General features: G+C 40.3%; 1 protein-coding gene across 5 annotated transcripts in view; it reads right to left on the bottom strand.

The window, feature by feature from the left end:
* Window positions 1–11606: 11606 nt before the first annotated feature.
* Window positions 11607–19900, bottom strand: part of RpL10 (ribosomal protein L10) — a 208065-nt gene continuing 199771 nt past the window's right edge. For all 5 annotated transcript variants that reach the window (XM_070995725.1, XM_070995723.1, XM_070995722.1 and 2 more), the window contains exon 5: window positions 11607–11849. In XM_070995725.1, coding sequence (XP_070851826.1) covers window positions 11685–11849 — 165 coding nt within the window. In that variant the 3' untranslated portion in view covers window positions 11607–11684. The remainder of the gene's footprint in view (window positions 11850–19900) is intronic.

The following is a 19900-nucleotide window of genomic DNA, read 5'->3' as shown; positions in this document are numbered from 1 at the left end:
CAATCAAACGACCGGGCAAATGCCTAGTACGTCGTGGGGCGTCGGCCAGAAAGCACCTATAAATTGTATTTACGTTAATTTCAACAAATAGTCGGTCGGCACTTAGTTGTAGGTATAGTATTATAAAAAGGATAACTCATAGTTCTTGGTTTAAGGAAATTCTGGTAAATTTGTCCATGAACTAAACAGGGAATTTCTACGGTTAAAACTTTTTAAAGTCAAGCCACTATTCTGAGACAAAGTTCTGATTGAGTGGCCACTCAACACGGACAGTCACAGAAGTTGGGGACTTTAAAGTTACTAATTTAAAGACAAAAACAAATTAGTAGGTGCATATTTAAAATTATTTAAGTTCCCTGCTCTATAAAACAGTCAAATTACTCATGGCAAATAAAGATGAAAGCTTTGCAATCCCTTGGTACATCCACTCCGATACCGCAGGTACCGAAATTGTGGACCCTGGTACAGTTCCTTAAGGAATATGAAATGTCCTCTCGTTGGGCGCCAATTCTGTTACGTGGGCATATTAGTGCCCGAGTCCTGACAAGGACTTGGGCCGAGGGAGAGGCGTCCGATGTTCAGGCACCATTTGCCGGCATAAGCTACGTCGTATTAGGGTCGTGGGATCTTGGTAAGCCTCTCTCCTCTCCAACATAACGAGAATAAATAATAAAAGTGCCTGGAAAATAATATTAGTCATAAAGTTCGTCAGTCATCAGTCCACACTGCCCAACAAGCTTAGCTGTCGCTTGATCGCAACACGATCGGGCTGTGTTTTGGCCATATTCCTTCCCCTTCACACATTCGTGTGCCGCGCAATACGATCCCCTATTGTCAAGGTTGTCCGTCGAAAGTTATGTCATTGTTCTTGACCTACTCCACTCCTCGCGTCAGCACACCCCCTTTGTTAGAGTTCTAGCACACCATGGTTTCCAATTCTTTTTCACATTATAAATTTATTAGGTAATATATATCTGCGTCCGTTGATTAATTTAATTTAATTGACAATTATTCTGTTAGCGGAGAGTATCGAATTTATCACCTTTGAAGGTGCACACATCAGCAAAATACTGACTTTTCACGACTAAAAACGTCGCTCAGAGGGCTCTTGCAATTATCATATAACTACAAGGCTGATACTCGCCGCTGAAAAAGTTTATAGTAGTCTATAAAACTGTAGGTCACTGCACGAACATTTATATATGTATGTTTATAAGAAAGGAACCGTGTCCCGACAAACTTACCCCTCTTTAAATCCTGGGCGATGAGATCTCGACGCTCTGGATCCCGGGCTTTGGGAAAATATTATATTGGATATATATATATATAAATATACGTGCACCAAAATACGGCTGTTCTTAAGCATACCAATTCACTTAAACACAAAATATATATATATTATGCCAGAGGCATGCGACTTCTTCAACGGCTGGTGGAGAGATTCGTCCTCTCTAATTGTTTATCAAGATTCGCACTTTGTCTATTGATTCGGTTGGTTTAAATATATTTCAATGCATGTTTGAATGCTTGATTTTCACTTGTTATCCAATTGTATTATTTGAGGATATTGGTCCTTGGTTATGCATGAGTTCACTTTAGCTTTGGTTGGCTTAATTAACACATTTATATTGCATCACTACTTTCTCCGACGTATGCTATTGGTCGCTACGCTCTGAACGGATGGTTTCTACAGCTGATACTGCGTCCACAAACATCGCAGTATGTCGAATGTCGTCCTTATTGTTGATCTTCTCCACGTTCTTCGATGACAATAGCGGCGCTGGTTCGACACAAGATTATTTCGAGCTGCAATTGTGTTCTCCTCAAGGACTGTTGGATATGGTGGCTGGTCCTGGTGGCAGAAGACTCCATGGACGACCGCCCCATGAAAAGTCGCCTTCTCTCGAAGCTGCCGGCTTCCGTCAGCAAGACACCCAAATGGATTCTCTCCCTTTCTCTATTTGTCTAAGGTCTTTTATACCAGACTAGAGCTTTTACTTGGCTGCGGGTATGGATCGGATAAACTAGGTGTTCCCACCTAGAATTACTGTTTCTTGATATCTGCTATGTTGGGAGTCAACGGCCGGCTGTTGCCCTTTGCCAGCTACCGGAGTATGGTTACCAATAGGTCGATAGTGGCCGTTGTTCTGGCCACGCGACACCCGAGAATTACCGAATTGCTTTTTCTTCTGCCCTTACCAGTATGAGTCTGGTTAGTCACATGCACCCCTCCCCCTGGCTAAAGATTCGTCGTTGTTTCTCTATGTGAATCTTTCTATGTGGAGGGCGTACGTAACACCCATTATTGTGGGACTTGACCGACAGGACCACAACGAGGCATATAAATTATTTAATTATCCGTGCCGGCTGGCGGCTCCTCCGCGGCAGGGGTAGAGCCGGTAGGTGATATATCCGTAGGGGGTGGCAGTAGAGTACTGCCCGCTGATCGATTGTTGGCGGCCACCAAGATTGGCAGCCACAGCGGAGTCGGGTGGTAGCTTCGACTCCCTTGCTTCTTCCGAAGTATACGGTGGGAGATACTTATCTCCGATGTCACGGCCCTTAAGGCACGATAACCAATTCGATAATCAAAATAATATGACGGCTAAGGGCGGAGTTTTATGAACGAGCTGGAGCTCTTTATTTCAAATCCAAATTAAAACTAAACTTAAGATTGAACAAAAGCTCATGCATAGCCGGATGCCCGTGGCAGACCGCTGACCTTGCACATTTTGCAAAAGTCATACGATTGTTGTCAGCCAATAAAAAGGAGCCACGGCTCGGAATGGTACAATGTGCTGGCTCAGCTCTAGGGCCAATAAGTCGGACCCGAATTAGGGTGGACCCATGCATGAGGGAGAAATGTAATAATAATATTGATAATAATAAAAAGTGATTAATACTAGAGAATGGTAAACATGATAAATGATTAACATTAATAAGGTAAGTAAGAACTGGCCTGCTCAGCCTAAGCTGGGGGTTGGTTGTAACTACTCCCCCCTTAAATTGGACGCCGTCCTCGGTGACAGCCAGTTCGTCGATGGACTTTTGTAGCTGGGCTGCCTCTCGTTTGCGCCTGCAGTGTTGTTGGAGCAGGACCAAGCCGCATAGTATGAGGCTGACGGCAACTCCTGCGGCGAACCAAATCCTCGGGGAACCTCCATCCGACACGTCATCCCGTAGCTCCTGCAGTAAACGCAGGTTATGCTCGTTCATCCGCTGTAGCAATGGTAGACTCAATATGTGATCGTGTCCCGTGATGTTAATTAAGGGGGAGGCCGCAATACCCGGGCTCATATTCACTGAGTGGTTGAGGTTCAAATATACGGAGTCGTTGATCACCGCCTTTCTCTCAAAAGTAATGAGGTGGGTCCCTATTATGGTCGTTGTGGGACCGTCATCGATGGTAATCCTCGTCAGTTTCTCATTAATGATAATTACTCCATCGTCCACAATTGTAAGGGGTTCCAGATTGCTGGGCCGCGTCCGGCATGTAGCCGCCCCGCCTGCATGTAACTGCTTGGCACAGGTGTCTTGGAGCGCTTTTTTGCAAAATGTGGCCAAATTGGTAGAAGTGCAATCTGAGACTGCTAGGATTCCGTCATCACATTCAGCCACGATGTTGTTTTCTATTTGTAGCATAGTATGGTAGTGTGCAACAGGGAAGAGCAGGACCTTTTTACAAATACGCTTAACTCTAGGATACTGGACTATAACGTGGACAAGAACATTATTTTGAAGAATTTTAATCTTAGATACATCCATAAGGCTAACTATAGGGACCTCTGTTAGCTGTTCGTCGAAAATAGCCTTTAGGTCATTGTGATTAAAAATGGTAGGATTGATGATATTATTTTTAGCAAGAGTGATGGTGATCATGCAATTCTGGATTTCTGATATTAACATTCTATTCCTGGCAAGAAGTGTTTCATACAAATGGCCTGAGTCGACAAGCCCGTCCCTCTTCTCCCTGAGTATCTTGTTTACTGTGTCTGTGAGTAGGTTGATGTGCTTCTGTGTCTCTGTGTTAATTACAACCTGTCTGTTATTAGCTTCGATAAGCGACGCTTGATTGGTATTGATTCTACTTAAATCTTCCGCGTCGGGTGTACCCGCTACGACCTTAAGGACTGAGCCCAAAAAATCAAGGCTCCTGGCCATTCTATGGTGTATCTTTAGTTCCTCCAATAGGTTTTGAGCATGCTCAATGTCCACTTCCAGCAGCTTCCTCATATGGGACTGTGGGAACAGTTCTAGCATTTTGATTGTGGAGTCGATAATGATGGCAAACTCGGACAGATTTGTCGAGTGCCTGACCAGGCCGTACTGTTCCCATATTAAGACATTGCCATCTAGCACCGGGATGTATTTAGCGTGCGAGAAATCAGTGATTCTCGCGCTCGCGGTGGACAGCAGTATGATGCATATAATGGAGAGCCTGTGGGAATTTAGCAAAGATTGGGTTTTAATATAAGGGCGAATGTGGCGAGTGGAGTGCCTACCTAATGTTGTCCTTATGGACCACCCTCCCCTTAATGAGAACAGATGTTCCCAGATCTGCTTCTACACGCTCTTCTGAATAAAGCGGTGTCAATTTATTCCCTAATCTTTTGTTGTTGCGAAGGTGTACTCTTTCGCCGACTTCGAAGACTCTGTTTTGCCTAGAAGGATTAACCCTATCTAGGTTGGATTGTTGTGCTTTGTCAATCTTGGCTTTAATTGCCAGCTTCATCTCATCGCTGCTTGCGTGGACGACCTCTATCGGCCTAGACTCTGTGACCGAATGTAGCGACCTGTTGTATTCTATAGTAGACCTCAATATTAGTTCCACAGTGTCCTCGATTTTTTTATCAATTTTGAGGCATCTGGCAATTTCCGCCAGGGTACTGTGAAATCTCTCAACTTGGCCATTGGAGCTACTGTGTAGCGGTGGCGCATTGACAACGTCGATGCTGTATTGGTTTTTCAGCAATGATGTGATTGTCTCTGAGTTAAAGGAGGCCTCATTGTCGCAGTATATAGTTTTGGTGTTAGAGTAAAAATTTACTAACTGAAGAATAGGTGCTCGTACATCTATTATTGCCCTGGAAATCAAGGGCTGTACGATAGCGAATTTGGAGAATTTATCAATGCAAGTTAAGAAAATTTTTTTGTCGGTCGAAAAAATGTCGATATGCAACATTTCCCCAACGTATGATGGGATGGGCGTAGTTCCCAATTCCTGTTTCTTGGGATGGCGGTCATATTTGGCTTTATTGCAGACCTTGCAATTTGCGACTACTTCGCTAGCTAATTTTGACATGTTCGGGAAGTAATAATCCCGGAGAATTTGTTTTGCGTTCTCCTGGGCAGCCCTATGGGCGCGATTGTGCTCGGTGTTAGTGATTTCCAACTGTTCATTAGCGTTGGTTATGTCACTGACAAAAGGTTTTACAATGCCAGAACTTTGTCGCAGGAAATTCCTGCCTCAAGGCATGTTGGATGCGAGCTAGGGTAGGTAAATCGCAGTGAATCGCGTTCACAACGTTGGCGTTGATGATCTCTTTAACGGATTCAACAAGCAAGTCTTTGTTATTAAAATTGATGATATGACGAGTTCTGTTTCCAAAGACTATGAAATCTCGCCGACGCGGATGGTCCGCTTCTTCCAAAATAATTTGGTTTCTAAAACAGTTAAGAGGTTTATCTGTGGTATCTATGGTGTACGAGAGTGAAAGCTCACTATGCACCGTAGCCGCGTCAGACTGGGCTTCAGCCTCTAAGTTATTCAGGGGTTGCCTTGATAATGCGTCAGCTACCAGGTTTTGTTTTCCGGGTGTGTAAAATACTTTCCCGTTGTTCTCATCAATGAATGCTTTCCATCGCTTGATTTTAGCGTTGGTATTTTTGTCGGATACCGCATACGTGAGAGGCTGGTGGTCTGTGAAGATCCGTACCTCATTGTTACCGTACAGGTAATTCTGGAGTTTGCCTATTGCCCAGACTATCGCCAGTAATTCTCTTTCGTTTGTGGCGTAGTTAAGCTCGCAGTCTTTTAGCGTGCGTGAAATCATAGTAATAGGTCTTTTATTCTGGGACAGTACCGCGCCTATTCCACTCGCTGAGGCGTCAGTGGTTAAGTCAAACGGTGATTTGAAATCAGGGTATGTCAATATGACATCTTCGGATGCCAAAATGTTACGAAGGTGGTCGAATGCATTTCGCTGGGTTTCATTAAACCTGAGAGCTACTTTTTTCGACATATTCTTGCTGACCGTCCCATTTTCCCCTTTGAGGATGGCGGTCAGGGGTCTAGCAATAGATGCAAAGTTTTTTACAAAGCTTCTGTAATAGCTCGCCAGGCCTAGGAAGGACCTGAGGCTAAACAGATTTTTTGGTTCTGGGAACTCTTTTATTGCCCTAACCTTTTCTGGGTCTGTTTTTGTCCCTCCTCTGGTAACAATGAACCCTAGGAATTCAACGCTCTCTTTAAAGAATTTTGTTTTTTCTCGTGCCACCCTCATGTTGGCATCGAGTAGGCGCTTAAGCACCGTGTCAATATGCTTGACATGTTCCGTTTCATTTTCGGAAAAGATGATAACATCGTCAACGTAGACGTAGCATATTTTGCCGATTTCTTCCCGCAGCACATCGTCGATGGCTCTTTGGAAAATACTCCCTGCGTTTTTTAGGCCGAAGGGTAGTCGGCAGAATTCGTACTTCCCACCATTAACTGAGAACGAGGTTTTCTCTCTGTCCTTTTCAGCCAGGTATATTTGGTGGTACCCTGACTTCAGGTCTAGGGTAGTAAAAAATTTGGCTTTTCCCAAGTTCGCTAGAATCATGGGTATGCTCGGCATGGGATAGCGATCGGCTACTGTTCGCTCGTTCAGCTTTCTGAAATCGATTACTAATCGCTTCTTTCTACTGCCATTATCATCAGTCCCTTTCTTATCAACTACCCAGGCAGGGCTGTTGTATGGGGATCTGGACGGCCTGATTATGCCGTTTTGCAGCAGTTCTTTGATTTCGTTATTTACAAAGTCTGCTGCCCCCATAGGGTAAGGGTATAACTTGGAGTAGACAGGTTCGTCACTCGTAGTTCGGATAGTAGCGATGACCGATGTGTTGAAGGTGAGCGCCTCGTTAGAGGTTGAAAACACCTTAATTCTTTTCAGAATAGTTCTTTTGAATTCGGCTTTAGCCGAACTTGGCACCACTATGTCATCGATTTTGGTGAAATTGACATTTTGACAGTCAAAAAATGTGAGCTTTTCAGTGACATTTGCATATTTTATCACGCTGCTGCCTAGGTTCAATGCTACTCCTGCTCGCGTTAGCGAATCGAAGCCTATTATAGCATCGAACGTGCTCAATGTATCCAAGAGGAAAAATGGGACGTCTAGTCCAAAAATGCGCATTATGCACTTGTATTTGACATCACTGGAGCCGTGAATAGAGCTCACAGTGAAGGGGGTTTCGACCGGCATTACGTTTCTTAGCTCCTTTACGGGCTTCACGTAATTTTTTGCCGCCCCGGTGTCGATGAGAATTTTTATTGATTTGCCAGCCAACTGTCGCTCGACGAACGGCAGTCGGGAACGCTCCCTAAAAAATGGAGGAGGTCGTTAAGCTCGGCGGAGTCGCTATCTTCCTCGATGGTGGCAACCTCGGCCTCAGCTGTGGTGGCATAATCCGTCGCCTCCTGTTGGGGTTGGGCTATATTGTTGACGCGTTGGCGTCTTTGGCCTGATTGACGCTGGGACGAGTTCTGCCTTTTGTAGTTGTTGTTACTTTGAGGCTTTCCCCATCTTGTTTCTTGTCTAAATCTAGCCGTTGAGGGGTCTACCTCCATGGGTTGAATTTTATCCTGGTCTAGTGGCTCAGTATCCCTGTGCTTTGGCCAGGGATTGTTCTCATGAGATTTATTTTGGTTTTGTTTAGGGACAAAGTGCGGATTCTTATCCTCGCCTCTCCATTGCTTTCCCTGACTCTTACTATTGCGCCTGTTGCCCTCATTGCAATGGGACTTGTCTTCTATAGCTTTCGCGTAGGATGCCGCGAACGCACTTCTCTCAATGCTGTTCTCGGCCTCACGCGCTAACGCTAGTGCAGACGGAAGGTCTTTGGGTTGTGCTGGCAGCACGAGTGACTTGAGTGGTCTTTTAAGCCCTGCGATGAATGCATGAAGGGCATCATCCCTAACCTCCTTATTTAGGATAGTTGCTGCGTCCGAGTTATGTGACATGACTATTTTGTTAGTGACAAGCGTGAGTTTCCTCTCGACCTCGTCATAGTATGCCATAAGATCGGAGTCTCCTTGCCGAACCATTTCTAAATTTTGCCGCAGCACTCTCAAGGACGTTTTGTCCGCATATGTGCAATCTAGTCTGGCTATAATTGCATCGAAGTTTAGCACTGTATTGTGGGACGTGAGTAGTGACCGAGCGGGTCCGCAAATTTTGTTTTTAATTATGACCACGGCCTCATAGTGTGCCTCGCTGCCGTCGTATTTCTTAAATACCTCATAGGCATCTGATGCAGCTTGCCTCCACGAAACATACTCATCGTGGCTTCCACTGAACGTTGGCAGAGACTTTACTATGTCCAACTTGACATCGCATCTTACTGCAGGGTTTGGTACTACTCTTTTGTAAACCTCCACCTGCGGCGCTTGGACTGACAGCGCGCTAACCTGTGTTCTAACCGCATCTAATTCGGTGGCGAAAGCGATTCTTAACCGCTCCTCTTGTTCGCTAAGAGCGGCGCTGACCGCATTTGCGACAATCGCTTGGACCATTTCTGCGTTCATTTCTGGTTGATCTGTGTCCCTAACTTCGGGGCGAAATCCTACTTCTTCGCTACTTTCGCTATCGTCGCTATCAATTTCCTGTTTTACTTCTCTATACTCCCAACTCATTGGCAGTTAAAGGGCGCGAGGTAGATACGAGGGTTTGACGATTGGGCTCAAGACATAAGGTTTCAACGGGCCACTTTGGTGATGTAAAGTCGAACAATTTAGCGAAAAATAATAGATCATCACCTAAAACACAAAGATGTTGGATTAATTTGTCCCAAGAACAAAATTAAAATACAGAACGGTGACAACAAGTATAGGTCAATTCGACTGGGTATATTATTAGCACAGACACACTGGATAACTTTGGTACGAAACTCAATATAAGCACAGTAGGTAAATTTGTAACAAACTCAAGGAGAAAAACGACTGGGCCCTCTGAATGCGTATAGGAACCAACCTTAACAAAGAAATACAATATTCCTTTGCATAATTAAATCGTGTAAATGTCGATCGCCTTGGCACCAGTGTGCGTTATTTGAGACGTATGGTTTCTTTTATTATAATGCACTTAAAAAAATCCAGATCGAACAAAATTAAATCAACACGCAGAACATGGAAGTGTATTGTAATTTAATATTTGAATAATTTATTCACATAAAAATTGCCAGTACGAGTGTACGTAACTTGAGTTATATATATATTTTTTATTTGCCACGCACTCATAGAAATCTGAATCAGAAATCGAAAATCGAGTCACTTTTTATACGTAAAAAATTCCTATTGCTGGGCGTAGGAAATTGTATGGCATATGTGTGTTGTGTATGTGTAGACCTTGGCTATTGTCGGCGCTCAGCTACTTACATAATTTACAACTTCAGGGGTGGGATTCGAATATTAGTAATAATATTAATCCGTTGGGCGACAATTATTTAATTATCCGTGCCGGCTGGCGGCTCCTCCGCGGCAGGGGTAGAGCCGGTAGGTGATATATCCGTAGGGGGGTGGCAGTAGAGTACTGCCCGCTGATCGATTGTTGGCGGCCACCAAGATTGGCACCCACAGCGGAGTCGGGTGGTAGCTTCGACTCCCTTGCTTCTTCCGAAGTATACGGTGGGAGATACTTATCTCCGATGTCACGGCCCTTAAGGCACGATAACCAATTCGATAATCAAAATAATATGACGGCTAAGGCCGGAGTTTTATGAACGAGCTGGAGCTCTTTATTTCAAATCCAAATTAAAACTAAACTTAAGATTGAACAAAAGCTCATGCATAGCCGGATGCCCGTGGCAGACCGCTGACCTTGCACATTTTGCAAAAGTCATACGATTGTTGTCAGCCAATGAAAAGGAGCCACGGCTCGGAATGGTACAATGTGCTGGCTCAGCTCTAGGGCCAATAAGTCGGACCCGAATTAGGGTGGACCCATGCATGAGGGAGAAATGTAATAATAATATTGATAATAATAAAAAGTGATTAATACTAGAGAATGGTAAACATGATAAATGATTAACATTAATAAGGTAAGTAAGAACTAGCCTGCTCAGCCTAAGCTGGGGGTTGGTTGTTAACTTATATGCAGAATAGTTGAAGTGCTGGAGGAGATCCACTAGAGAATCTCAGTGAAAGGAACATGGGACTTCGCTCAATCTCCGACGAGCTCATCATTGAGGACTCCACCTCCACCAGCTACTTGACAGCTAAAGCGGAGATGGAGGACGCGCCGGCCTCTATAGGGAGGAGAAAATAAGGTCGCCCGCCAAGGGACAGCTGGAGGAGCCATCACCAGCCATTATTGTCCAGCCTATTGGGACTCGGAGCTGGACTACAGATGGCGCGGGAAAGATGGCGAAGCATCCGTCGGACGAGAAGGAAGCCTTAAACTTCCAATTTACATAAATAAAAACATTCGTTGAGCATTTCATTTATTTTTATTTTAATTTCTTTGTGCACTAACAGACTCTTATTTTTTAAATTGCTCCAATTGATTTGTTTTCCGTTTGGCAACAAGCCCAGCTGCTTGACAGTAAGACCATGCCACATGCATTGCGGGTGAACTTTGAAAACTTCGGTCACACTAAAAAGAATAAGATTTTTCGACTAGTGAAACTCTTAGCCGATCTGAGTACTAGGCTTTACTTAAAAAAATAATGGGTTTTTGCAACAATATTGGGCATAGGGACTAGTGTGCTATGGTTAGCTCGCTGTTTTCGTCGATGTTAGTACTAGGCTTAATACCATAAAAGAAAGTTCTTAAAACGCAAAGTATCTCCAGCAGTTAAAACGGCTCAAAAAATAAATTAATTCAATTTTGCATACCATCACCACCGTATACATCAGCAACTGCTGAAATGATTTTCTATCAACGCGGAACGTTTCCTTTAAAAACACATCCGAATTTGGCTGTGCTTTAGGTCTCCAAAAGTTTCCATTTTGTTTCTATCCATATACTAATGGGAATTAAAACATAATTTAGTTATTAAATAATAACAATAATTGTTTGTTTTCTAGCTCATATGTGATGTGCAAATGCTATATTATTTGAATCTAATGTTTTTTTTAACTCGCATGTCCAGAGAACAGCTCTTGCTTTGCGTTTACTAATGGAAACATCACCGCGTTGCCTATCGAAAAATCCGGAAAATAACAAAAATATCTCGTAGTGGAAATTAGGCCTTAGCCGATCTGGGTATAAGGCTTATGGAAGAAAGCCGTTGAAGCGGAATTCGGTCGCTGAAGCGGAAACAAGATGTTATAATGATTATAATGCCTGTCAACACTTCCCAATTACCCTCTTTCGTCTCCCTCGTTTAAAAACACATTCATATCTGGCTCAGCAAAAAGACTTTATCTGTATTGTTTTTGAATTACAATAGTTCATGCAACATTTCAGTTGAATATAATTTTAGGCATAAACATCACGCTGAGTTTTTTCCCAAGCGGCTATTGGGCCGTGCTCGGGACGGTATTTAACGTTGCAGCCATCGGGTTCCAGGCGGTTGTCATCGCGTAGTTCCTCATAGCGCTCTCGTTCGTATTTAGTGAATCCCCACTTTTTGGAAACATAGATCTATAAATATATTTAAACAAAGATAAGAGTTAAGAAGCTATTAAATTTATGCATTGAAGTCAGGAACCGAAATGTAAGGACCTAAATTAATCTTTATAGAAAAATAAAAGTTCCCATGAAGGAATCAAAATAAATATATACAGTGGTGCTCATAGACTTAAGCCAATTGAAAAATCGACTTAATTAATCGAAAATTAAGAAAAGTTTTCATTTCACATCCCCAATTTTTTGTGTCACATTAGTTCTACATATCAGTGTTCTAATAGAAGTATAAACAAGTTATAAAAATATGTTTTCAACAAAAAACTATAAAAATCTGTGACCATCTCCAAAATGTTCTGCTCACATACTTAAGCGACCTGGAAAAAAATGGTTGAAAAATATTCCTTTTACTTTTAATAAATGTACTTTAATATTGAGTGGGATGACCTTTCTGCTTAAGAACAGCGTAGCAACGCTTTGGCATTGAATTTCTTGCGAAATTCTCCACAAATCGTTTTTATTTGCTGGTTTTTTTTGGCCAACGACTTGTTAAAGAATTCCCCACAAGTTCTCTATAGGGTTCAAGTCGGGGCTCTAAGGTGGCCAATACAAAACAAAGATTGCCTCTTGGTTAAGCCACGACTTGATTATCTTACTGGTGTGTTTAGGGTCGTTCTCCTGTTGAAATATCCAGGCAAGTGGCAAATTATCGGCATATTCTTCAGATAAATTGTTTATAAGGATGTCCCTGTACATTTCGCCGTTCATAAAGCCTTCTATCTTCACTAGGGGACCTATGCTCGATGCGGTGAAACAGCCCCAGACCATAATCGAAGCGCCACCATGTTTAACGGTCTTCTTCGTGTGTTTGGGGTCCTATTGTTTGTTGGGAGGGCGTCGTACATATGGTTTACCATAACTCCCGAAGACATTAAAGTTGGATTCGTCGCCCCAAGCAATCATGTTCCAAAAATTGGGACCTTTTTGAATATGCTCTCTGGCTAATTGAAGGCGCTTTTTTAAATTTTGAATGGACAACAATGTTTTTTTTTTGGGGCAATGCGTTCATATAACCCGAATTCATTTAGCAGTTTTCTTATGGTCTGAGGTGACACATTCACGGCATAATCTGCCACCATTTGGCCTCTGATTTGCGTCGAAGGCAAGAACGGATCGGTTTTACTGATTTTGGCAATCCGTCTATCGACGTTTAAAGTGGTTTTTCTGGGCTTTACACGTAGAATATTTTCCCAGGTTCCATTTTTCTTATAAAATGCAATGTCATTTCTGACTTTGCCACGCAAAAAATGTAGTCATAAAAATTTGTAGAATACTTCTGCTTTTTTAGTAATATTCCCATATAAGCTTTCTTTCGGCCGGATTTGTATTTTTATTTTTAGCCATAGCGGTCAAATTGTTTTGGGAAACGTATTTAGTATTCAATATTTCATTTTAGAAAATAACTAGCACAACTTTCCCGGAAAAAACACAAGTTTGACGGTTTTAGCTCTAGGTGGCTTAAGTATATGAGGAGAGCGCAATACTCCTTTTTTGACATTTAGTCAATTTTACTGTGATCAGCCGCTTAAATAACAGTGTTGCAAAATGTAAAAATTTAAGGCCGAAATAAATATGTTCAAAAAAGTTATTAAGAAAACAGTTTAAGGTAGTGGCAGGTGCTTAAGTCTATGAGCACCACTGTATGTATGTAATATACAGTGGTGGTCAAAAGTATTTTTACAAAACAAAAGATAAATATAATCATAATTTGAACTTACTTCTTCTTAAACATCTACTATTTAACCTTTTTTCCTCGACTTGAAAACTTAAATTTTTTGATGCAAAAAGTTTCTTCAAGCAAAAATAATAGTAACTGCAAAAAGAATTTTGCTTATATTTTTTATGAATTTTTTGAAAATGATTAGAAACATGAATTTGAGCCATATTTTTTTTTTTTCATACACATTTTTTCCGACATAGTCACCTGCAAACAAGGAAGAACGCTATAGTCGAGTACCTCGACTATCAGAGCTCAGCTAAAGGGACCAAAGGGAAGTGGAGATATGCAAGCAGCAAAGCGAGATTAAAATGCGCCACCTACCGGCGGCAGACAGATTTAAGGGTTATGGGCGTTAGAATGGGCCTGCCAAATTTTTTGGATCAATCGATAGGTATTGACGAGTGCAAAACATTTCAGTTAAAATTTTTTATCTAGCATGAAAAATCTGGGCGTCACAGGTTTGAGCGGTTTGTGGGCGTTAAAGTGGGCGTGGCAAACTTTTTTTTGGGTTAATCGATAGGTGTTGATGAGAACAATACATTTCAGTTAATATTTCTATTCTAGCATCAAAACTGTAGGAGCCACAGAATTGGGCGGTTTGTGGGCGTAAGAGTGGGCGCGGCACTCTGCTGAAACAAACTTGCGCTGCGTAAGAAGCTCAGGAATCTGCACGCCAAATCTCAATAGCCTAGCTCTTATAGTTTCCAAGATCTCTGCGTTCATCCGGACAGACGGGCATGGCTAGATCGACTCGGCTAGTGATCCTGATCAAGAATATATATACTTTATGGGGTCGGAATTGCTTCCTTCTGCCTGTTACATACTTTCCGACGAAAGTATACCCCTTTACTCTACGAGTAACGGGTATAAAAATCATAAATATTTATAAGCAAAATGATTTTTGAAAAATTCTTTTTGCAGTTACTATTATTTTTGTTTTAGTCGAGGAAAAAAGTTTAAAAAGTAGATGTTTACACAAATTCGTTCTTTTCAATAAGTACTAAATGGGTTAAGAAATGTATTGTATCATTCAAACGGCATTTAAATTACCTTTCTATTGATGTCAAAGTTAAGAAGTAAGTTCAAATTTTGAGTATATTTAACTTTTGTTTTGGCAAAATACTTCAGACCACACCTGTACATCAATCGTTTTCTTTTTTTTCTGTGTATAAAGATGAAAACAAAATATATTTGTAGATATTTTTGAAAAACAAGAAACGATATAGTCGAGTGCCTGTGCCTCAACTAATTTAGTTCTGAATAAAATGCCAAGACATTTCTATTGCCACCACTATCAGCAGTGTCCAAGCAGGTTTACCTCAGTTAGTCATAACTTCCCGTATCTCATCGTTTATACGGACAAGCAGACAGACAGTGATTCTGATCAAGAATATGTATACCTTATAGGAACGGAAAGGCTTCCGTCCTTCCTTCATACTTGTCTACGAATGCAATATACCCTCCCCTTTTGCTCAGCGAGTAACGGGTATAACAATAAGAAATACTCGTTACCTGGAATTTTTTTAATGGGAACACAAAACAGAAAAATAAAATAACAACAAATTATAGAAAAATAACTTGATAGATCAGCAAGATTTTTTTTCCTGATCAGGTTATAGACTGAACAATACTGTTTACTAAGTTTTATGTTGCTAACTTTAAAACTTTTCAAATATTTTTCAGTCTCGAATATCTTGCATATTTGCATATCACCAACCAATCTTTCTTATGCGATCGGCACGCGATAATACGATTACTAACGTACATACACCTGTGTTCATTAAAATAGCAGTGCGACAGAAGCGAAACTATATAACGGGTTATTAGCATAGTCCTTTTCGTTAGTTGATCGCTAGTACATTTCTTTTGTATAATGGATCATAGAGATACAAAAGAAGCAAAAACCCCATTAGATTTGGTCTGTTTTTGGGTTTCTTCCATATTTTAGCACACGGACACAACATTTTGGCTGTTCACTAAAATATCAGTTTTTGATTTTCTTTCAGGAAAAGTTCCGAAAATCTTTGTAATTTGGTAAAAATTGGGTTTAATGAAGACCATTATTATAAATTGAACCATAATACACTAAACCTATAGAAAAAAATTAACTTTAGTGGGTAGAGGACCTCATTGCTTCAAGGGAGAAAGGAAAAATTGATTGAGCTTAGAAAGGAGGGCAAAACGTATCAATATATTCATTGTCCCTTAAAATGTCTAGCCAATATGGCTTACAACGCCATAAATTATGAACCGAAGATCCTAAACACACCAACAAATTGGTAAAGGAATGGTTTAGCCAAAAACAAATTGACGTAATGCCGTGTGCAGCACAGTCCCCGGATTTAAATTCGATTGAGAACTTTTCGAGGGTCATAAGCGTTATGTTGCCAAGAAATCCCCGACTTGTAAGCCGCAGCTTTGGCAAGTTGTGCAGAAGAGATGGGGTCAGATTTCCCACAAACGTTGCAAGGACTTGGTGGACTCCATGCCACGTAGGTGTTAGCCTGTAACAGCCAATAAAAGCTATACAAAAAAATATTTGGTCGTAATCAAATCGATATTTAGTAGGATTAAGTTATTTATGAGCCATATTGAATTTGATCATATTTTTCTTTTAATACTGCTATTTCAATGAACACCATAATTCAGTCATTCTTTTTTGTTATTATCCATATTTGCTAAAATATTGAAGTACCCAACAGGAAAAAACAGCTAAATTATTTAAAAATAAATAATTAAAACTGTTGTATCTAAGTTTTGTTTCAATGTTGTGTTTATAATAGGTTTTTCGATTTTATACGTGCAGGTCCCTCGACTATTACTGTGTTTATGCGATGCCGAATTCACGCTTTCATTTCGCGATTTCAACCGATTCTTGTGTGCATAAACGCCATTTCGTGAATTCGGCAACAAACGAAAGTTCACTATGAATTCAACCTGAAAGCGTGAAATGGTCACAATTAAACTCTGGTAACTCTATTTAATTGTCGGAGCTGCCAGAACGATATAAATACACCTTACTTTTAACAAATAATTTTTTAATTCAGTGCCAATGGAAACTAGTTTTTATCTTTTATTTTGATGGTAGAAAAAATGTTATACTGGCTTGCACACACTTTATCTTTAATATTAGCCAGATTATTTCATGCGAATCGAAAAAATTTTCGGTTTAAATATCGCTCACACCTTTTTCCACCGGTCCGGCATCTCTGTCAGCTGAGATTGATAATATGCATGAATTCGGCCGCGTCGCATAAACAGGAGCAAATTTTATTTCACGCTTTTAAGAAATCATGAAACCCTTAGCATAAACATAGTATATGAATTCAACATGAGTGCGTGAAATGGTCACAATTAAACTCCGGTAACTCTGTACAATTATCAGAGTGGCCAGATCGATATAAATACATGAATACACCTTACATTTAACAAATTTTTTGTTCATTCAGTGCCAATGGAAAGGAAGGAAGGTAAAAAAAATGTTATACTGGCTTGCACATACTTTATCTTTAATACAAGCAAGACTATTTCATGCGAATCGAAAAAAATAATCGGTTTTATAATCGCTAACACCTTTTTCCACTAGTCCGTCATCTCTGTCAGCTGAGATTGATAAAAAGCATGAATTCGGCTGTGTCGCATAAACAGGAGCAAATTTTATTTCACGCTTTTAAGAAATCATGGAACCCTTAGCATAAACATAGTATATCAGATACCCGTTACTCAGCTAAAGGGAGTAGCAGATTGTACAAGAGAACTCAGCGTTCATACGGACATGGCTAGATCGACTCGGCTTGTGATCCGGATCAAGAATATAATCATATATTTTATTGGGTTGCATACTTTCCGACAAATCCTGTTATACCCGTTACTCGTAGAGTAAAAGGGAGTTAACTTCGGTAAGCCGAAGTTTCATACACTTGCATTTATTAGAAAGTCAATGTTTGTAACACCGTTTTCAAAGTTTTAATTATATTGCGTATATTACTGTGTTAATGTCATGCCTATTTCATAAATTCGTGTTTGCACAAACACTTTTTTCTGAATACGAAAGTTGACTATGAATTTAGCTTTGATGTATGAAACGGTACAGCCTTCTTAACTCTATAGAGCTTACTATAAGTTTCAAATAGTTTGACACCCTTGCTGAAATATTGGTTTTAGAGAGTATGTAGGGTAGGTTACATATCTAGTAACTAAATAAAGGGTGATTACGCCCATAGTACAGACGGTCTTATAACTAAGGTACATTTGTCTTAAGAATAGCAAACATAAGCGACAAAAAATTGCAAAATTAAAAAAAAAGGCTTTAAAAACCTTTATATGCTGCGATTTCAAAAATTTTGTTCTTCGAAATTTATGATTTTATTTCTTAGGATGAAACAACAACAACGGTCGGTCTTCAAATGGACCCAAGTATTGCAGTCTAGGGGATATTTTTTTTGACTATAAATGCATATTTCTTTATGTTCACAATATAACATTTTCTTTGTTGTTGAAACGTCAAAAAATTTTCTCGTTTCTTAAAAACTAAAAATGGTGCCCAGAGGCTTCCTAGCAACCCAAAAAGAAAGTTTAAAAACGTTTACAATTTTTTTAATTTTCATTGAAACTCAAATTATAGTAGATAAAAAAAAAAAAACAACATTGGATAGTTAATAAGATTTTTTAGAAATAGTAGTAGTGAAACTTTGCAAAAACTGTGCGGGCCACTCCATGACATTGACTTGATTGACTGCGAATCACTCTTTAGCAAGTTTACTAGTATGTTAGGTATCGTTATCCTGTTGGAAGGTCTAAACAAGAGGCATGTCCTCGGAGGCTTATGGGAGCATCACGCCGTTTAAAATGGTGACGTATACACATCGGTCCACCCAATTTTTTGGCCCACTTCACAGTATGAAAAACTCGACCAAATCATAATTAAAGAACCACAGTGCTTTACCGTTTTTAGGGTATATTCTGGTGAAAAGCACATAAGGGTGGTCGTCTAACAAACTGCCGAGAACCTCGGTCTCCAAACAAAACTATTTTGGACTTATCCGAACACAAAATATTCCACCACTTTTCCGAAGGCCAATTCAAGGCCTCTCTGACAAACTTTATACTTTTTGTGAGTAAGGCAATTTTCTTGGACTTCTTGAAATGAGGTCATTATCTCTAATCCTCCTTCTTAATGGTAACCAACTTACATTTAAGTTAGATGATTTTTTTTGTGATGCAGCAGACGCGAAAGGCTCGTTTCTTGACTGTCTTGCTAAGCAACCCACTGATCTTTTGTCCAATAACTTTGGTCGATATTCATATTCAATATGCTGGTTCATATTCAATAGCATTTCTAACCATTGTAGAAGAGCTGCCAATAATACAAACCGAACTTAACTGCACATTCTTAGAGAGCAGATAATTACAGTTACTAATGTGAAAAAATGAATTTGGATTTTAATAAAAAGAAAAAATATTGAGTAAAAACTCTCCGAGCGACTATTATTTGGACCGCAACTGTACGCAGTGACGAAGCGCACCAGGAGCGTATGCGAAGGCGACTACAGTAGTGAGTCACAAAAGTATTCGTTGCAGAGGGTTAAGAGAAAAAGGCCAATTTTAAATAAGTAACCATTTTAAAATGTTAAAAATGGTTTATGTTTCCAAAGATACATATTTTGTGAAGTATATGACGAAAAAAAACCGAGCAGAAAACGCTTTCCATAAAAGTTTTGACTGCTCACAAAAGAATTTGTTGCACACACGAATTTTGTATTTTGTAGTATTTTTTGGGGCTAGCGCATTATTTTATTTTTTTTTCATTTTGGTTGCGTTTTTATTTTAAGGACTGAATTCGGGGACTGTCATTCTTGGTGTAAATCTCTAACAAAATTTCGAAGGGAACGGAATTCGCTGCTCAAACGTGTTTAGACCGGAACTTTGAGTACTGGGAACAAGTAATATTTAGTGATGAAAGCGAATCACTGTGGACGGTAGTCCACGTAGTGACGACACGCACCAGGAGGATGTGCGAAGGTACGAATGATACATTAATCGAAAGGAATTGCAAAAACTAAAAGGATGCCATATCAATTGGTTTGGGAGAAAGAGCCGTAAAAGTGTAAACTTGTAAATTTATAAAAGTTGATGTGTTGGGGCCGGTGGTGATAGATACACCCCGCTATTAACCTACTAGTACTCTCACTTAAAATACGCGTCGAATGACACCTCATTTGTCAAAATCGGATTCTCCGTTCAATAGTAATACGCCAAACAAGATATTAGGGCACTTCTCAAAATGAAG

This window comes from Drosophila suzukii, chromosome 3, assembly GCF_043229965.1.
Source record: "Drosophila suzukii chromosome 3, CBGP_Dsuzu_IsoJpt1.0, whole genome shotgun sequence".
Taxonomy (NCBI): Eukaryota; Metazoa; Arthropoda; class Insecta; order Diptera; family Drosophilidae; genus Drosophila; species Drosophila suzukii.
This window is presented reverse-complemented; position numbering and strand designations above follow the sequence as displayed.